At 37.7% G+C, this 5,464-nt stretch overlaps 1 protein-coding gene across 1 annotated transcript in view; it reads right to left on the bottom strand.

Annotated features, from left to right (window-relative positions):
- The window catches only part of LOC137622722 (endochitinase-like), a 12,179-nt gene extending 11,190 nt beyond the window's left edge, over positions 1-989 (bottom strand). The window contains exon 1 of the mRNA XM_068353318.1: positions 880-989. Coding sequence (XP_068209419.1) covers positions 880-949 — 70 coding nt within the window. The 5' untranslated portion in view covers positions 950-989. The remainder of the gene's footprint in view (positions 1-879) is intronic.
- Between the last annotated feature and the right edge of the window lie 4,475 nt (positions 990-5,464).

Genomic DNA, 5,464 nt, shown 5'->3' with positions numbered 1-5,464 from the left:
TGCCAGATCTTTACTCAGACAGCCTCTATAACGTCCGCAAGCTTTCAGAAAGCTAAAATCACTGCCAGATAAATAGCCTCTATAATTTTTACAAGGCTTCAGAAAGCTAAAATTACTGCTAGTTCCTTGCTCAGACAGCAATTACAACGTTTACAACCCTTTCCGACAAAATACATTTATTCTTATTCTCTTATAGCAAAAGAACAATCTCAGAAACAGATACGTAGGTAATATAGTCGATTGTCCAAGGATCCAGCTACCCGTTAAGATACTACCGCTAGAGAATTATTGGGTCCTTTGACTGGTCAGATAGTATTGCATTGGATCCCTATATGATCACGGCTCATGTTTCCTTTCCCTACACGTACACCGAATAGCCTTGCCTATTCTTTATACAGTACATTCTCCTCTTTCCTCATACACCTAAAAACACTCTTTTCATCACTTAAGAGGCTAACTACTGCAAAGTAATTGTTCAGTGGCTACTTTCCACTTGGTAAGGTATAGTTGGGTCTTTAGCTATGGTAAGCAGCTCTTCTAGGAGAAGGCCATTCCAAAATTAAACCATTGTTCTCTTGGGTAGTGCTATAGCCTCTGTACCATGGCCATCTACTGTCTTGGGTTGGAGTTCTCTTGCTTGAGGGTGCCACTCAAGAACTCTATTCTATCTCTTTCCTAATTTCCTTTATCCTCACTAGGCTATTTTCCCTATCGGAGCCCTTGGGCTTATAGTATCCTGCTTTTCCAACTATGGTTGTAGCTTATCTAGTAATGATAATAATAATGATAATCCTGAACACCTTTATTCAGATGGAATATGGAAATTGAATCCTATAACGACTTGGGTCCTATAACGACTTGGGTCCTATAACGACTTACCTCCAGGGGCATCAGAGATGGATCCGGGAATGAAAACCCAAACCAGTAGGAAATAAACTATTCTTCTCATTGTTATGAGGATCACAGTCACTATGAAACAAAATACAGGTGTTCATTTTTACCTTGAAGAGTCTTTCATTTTTTCTATTCAAAAAGAAAGAAAGATAAAGCTGTTTTTTCCCATGTAGCCTAAGTCTCATTAAGAGTTTTCTTATCATTTCCCAATACTTTTCTGACAACAATAGATAATAAGAGACGATTTTCACTTAAAGGTTTAAAGGCCACTCATGAATGGCAGAGGCAAGGGACAGTGACATTGCCCTATCGAGCAGGACAATACCCTAGAGACTGACCATATATACATATAATCAGCGCCCAAGCCCCCTTTCCACCCAAGCTAGGACCAAGGAGGGCCAAGGCAATGGCAGACAGACCTGTAGGCTCCCATAAACCCCTCATCCTTAGCTTACAAGGATGGTGAGGTTGCAGCGATCGAAGTAACTAACGAGTTTGAGCGGGATTCGATCCCCAGTCTGGCGTTCACCAGTCAGGGACGTTACCTGGTAACATCGGCCACCACAACGTTAATCAGAGACATCTTAATAGTTTAAGCTAACACTTTCTAGAATATCAATGATTTTCAAGACATTGTGTGAAGACGATGTTTCTTTTTCAAAGAAAAAGTATTATCCAAGATAAAATAAAATGGCGTATTCTGAGTCAACATAAATGATAGAACTGATCTTTTTAACATTTATATTCGTAGGAAGCTTTGGAATCCTTAATCAGGTTGAAGACACTTGGGAATCCATGTTAATTTGAAGACATTTACACCTCTCCTTACGCAAATTGAATGGTTCTTGGGACTAAACTATCAGCTTAATGGATAATTATAGTAGAGTAAGTTAATTCGAGTTTCTCATGACCGATGAAAACTAATTTGGTTATGGTAGCCGATGTGGTAACGTCCCTGAATGGTGATCGCCAGTCTGGGGTTCGACTCCCGCTCAAATTTGTTAGTTTATTTGGTCGCTGCAACCCCACCATCCTTTTGAGCTAAGGAAGGGTTGTTTTGGAGGAGCCTACAAGTCTATCTGCTGAGTCATCAGCTGCCATTGCTTGGCCATCCCTGGTCATAGCTTGGGTGAGTCTCTAGGGCATTGTCCTGCTTCTAGGCCTAATGTAACTTTTTCTTGCATTTTCCATTCATGAGTGGTCTTTAAACCTTTAGAACAGTAAAACCAGAGATGTCAAGAAATTCTCTACGGGCTAAGGAGTTGTATTCTCATATTGCAATCAACATTAAAGGGAAAATTAAGCACAATGTACAGTAAATGAGGATTTGCTTATAATCAATTAGAGGACGCCGTGTTATGTGCCAATAAAAACAAATTCTTACCCTTCGAAACTTTAAAAGGCCTTCGCCATCTACTCAAAATAAATGCGAAGTATAGTTGATTACTAGACGTTATAACGTTATTTATTCTTCTTCTTCTTTCCCCACAAGCTTGCCCCTATTTGGGGTCGTCGTAAAAACAGTTCTTCAACACATTTCTCCATTTCCTTCGGTCTTGTGCATCTTCCTGCCTCAATCCCAGCTCCCTCATATCTCTTTTCACACAGTCAATTCACCACAATTTTGGTCTACCCAACCTTCTCCTACCAGGTAGTCCCATATCCATCATCCTCCTTATCGGATGGTTTTCCTCTCGTCTCTTTACATGTCCAAACCATCTGTCTACATTCCTAACCTTTTCCCACCAGGGGGTCCCATATCCACCATCTTCCTTATTGGATTTTCTTCCTCTCGCTTCTTTACATGTCCAAACCATCTGCCTACATTCCTAACCTCCCGCCAGGGAGTCCCATATCCATCATCTTCCTTATTGGATTGTCTTCCTCTCGTCTCTCTACATGTCCCTACCATCTCAGTCTACTTTCTCTCACCCTTGTTGAAGCTGGTGCTATACTAAGAGTGCCTGTATCATGTTTGTTCTTTACTTTATAAGGTCATTTATCGCTGACCAAAAAGATTATCAATAATCTTGTGATCTCCTAATCAATCTAATTGAAACCTGTTCTCGAAGATTATGCGTAACTTTCACTGTCTTGGGGTAGAGTTCTCTTGCTTGAGGGTACACTCGGGCACACTATTTTGTCTTATTTCTCTTCCTCTTGTTTTGTTCAAGTTCTTATAGTTTATATATTCTATCATAATTGATAATTACTTCTCTTGTAGTCTCCTTATTTCCGTTCCTCTCTATTTTCCCTGTTTGAGCCCTCGGGCTTATAGCATTCAGCTTTTCCAACTAAGGTTGTAGCTTAGCAAGTAATAATAATAATAATAATAATAATAATAATAATAATAATAATAATAATAATAATAATAATAAATATGAACTTACAGTATGTCTTTGTTCGAAAAAAAAAGAGATTTTGAATCTTAATCCAATGCACTGTTTCATCAACCTGCTATTTTTACGACGAAAGTAGATATATAGTACTCATAAAGTGTAGAAAATATGAATTGTGGTATTGCTTATCATTTGCATCATGTATCAAAATAAAACTATAATTAACTTGGTATGAATAAACGTGTTAACCAATTTCCACCGAAGCACATTTAGTCTTCATTTACAAATCAGAGACTATCAGACTTTTTATAAGATCATTGGGACAGAAAACTTTATGCCCAAAACTCGAAGATCATCCGGGGAATGAATCTAGACTTTTTTTTTGTTGGCTTTACCGAATTGCAACTGTTAACAGTTTAAAGGCTGCTCATAAATGGCAGGTGTAAGGGACAGTGACATTGCCCTATCGAGCAGGACAATGCTCAGAGGCTGAACATATACACATATGATCAGCGCCCAAGCCCCCTTTCTCCACCCAAGGAGGACCAGGCAATGGCTACTGATGACTCAGCAGATAGACCTATAGGATCCCCAAATCCCAAAGGATGGTGAAGTTACAACGACCAAAGAAACAAACTAATTTGAGTGGGACTCAAGCTCCAGTTTGGCGATCTCCAGTCAGGGACGTTACCACATCGGCCACCACAACCCTTAAGGTAGGCTTTGGGGGAACAAACTTATTTGTTAAAAAAAAAAAATCGTATTTTCTGCTTTTTTTTTGTTCCTAGCTTTGACATAACTTAACCTAACTTACCCATATGGGTATTTTATTTATAAGATTTCTCTATAATCCAAAAAAAACGTGATAATTGTGCAGTGAAGGAAAAAAAGAAGAAACACCTCCAAAGAAAATTAATGTCAACATCCAAAGAATTTCAATTTTTTATGATTCATGAAGTTCTTAAAGTATCTATTCTGCAATACCTTATATAAGTATTTTATTGATATTGAAAACAGATTAAGATAACAAAAAAGAAAAAAAATAATCTCAGTGAGAAAAACGTAGATATTTTTCCCTTCACCACCAAATGTTATTCACCCTGACAGCTGGGGAAGTTCGCTCTGATTGTGGTGGCCTATTGGTAACGTCATAGCCTGGCGATTTGCTGGACTAGGGTTCGAGTTTCGTTTAAGCTCGATAGTTTCTTGTAGTGTCTGCAACCTCACCATCCTTGGGATCTAAGATGAAGGGTGTTTGGGAGAGCCTATATGTCTACCCGCTGTGTCATCAGCAGCCATTGCCTGTCCCTCCCCGGTCCTAGCTTGGATGGAGAGAGGGTTTGGGCGCTGATCATAGGGCATTGTCTTGCTATTATTATTATTATTATTTGCTAAGCTACAACCCTAGGTGGAAAAGCATGACGCTATAAACCCAGGGATTCCAATAGGGAAAATAGCCCAGTGAGGAAAGGAAACTAGGAAAAGTAAAATTAACTATAAAAACTTTAACAAAACAAGAGGAAGATAAATAAGATAAATAGTGTGCCCGAGTGTACCCTCAAGCAAGAGAACTCTAACCCAAGACAGTGGAAGACCATGGTACAGAGGCTAGCTAGGGCAATATCACTGTCCCTTCCTTATGCCATTCACGCATGGCCTTCAAACCTTTATGTGGAAGTGGAAATTTTGATAAAAATTGAGAAAAACAAAATTATATGAAGAATGTTGAGACAAACCTGTAGATACTATCTTTGTCTTTGTTCAACTTGAGCGTTTCTTAATAGTTGAATATTTTCTTAATTTCTATCTTATTTTTCTTCTTCTTCTACTTCTACTATTTCTTCTTCTTCTTCTTCTTCTTCTTCTTCTTATTCTTCTTCTTCTTCTTCTTATTATTATTATTATTATTATTATTATTATTATTATTATTAGTAGTAGTAGTAGTAGTAGTAGTAGTAGCAGTAGTAGTAGTACTAGTAATGTTATTATTATTATTATTATTATTATTATTATTATTATTATTATTAGCTAAGCTACAAACCCTAGTTGGAAAAGCAAGTTACTATAAGCCCAAGGGGTCAACAGAGAAAAATAGCCCAATGAAGAAAGGAAATAAGGAAGTAAATAAACGATCTGAGAAGTGTTAACAATTAAAATAAAAGGATTCTTATGTAATTGGTATACCAAGTAGTATATATGATTACATTCTTCTATAAGGAATAATAAAAAAA

The sequence above is a fragment of the Palaemon carinicauda genome, chromosome 2 (genome assembly GCF_036898095.1).
Source record: "Palaemon carinicauda isolate YSFRI2023 chromosome 2, ASM3689809v2, whole genome shotgun sequence".
NCBI classification, from domain to species: Eukaryota; Metazoa; Arthropoda; class Malacostraca; order Decapoda; family Palaemonidae; genus Palaemon; species Palaemon carinicauda.
This window is presented reverse-complemented; position numbering and strand designations above follow the sequence as displayed.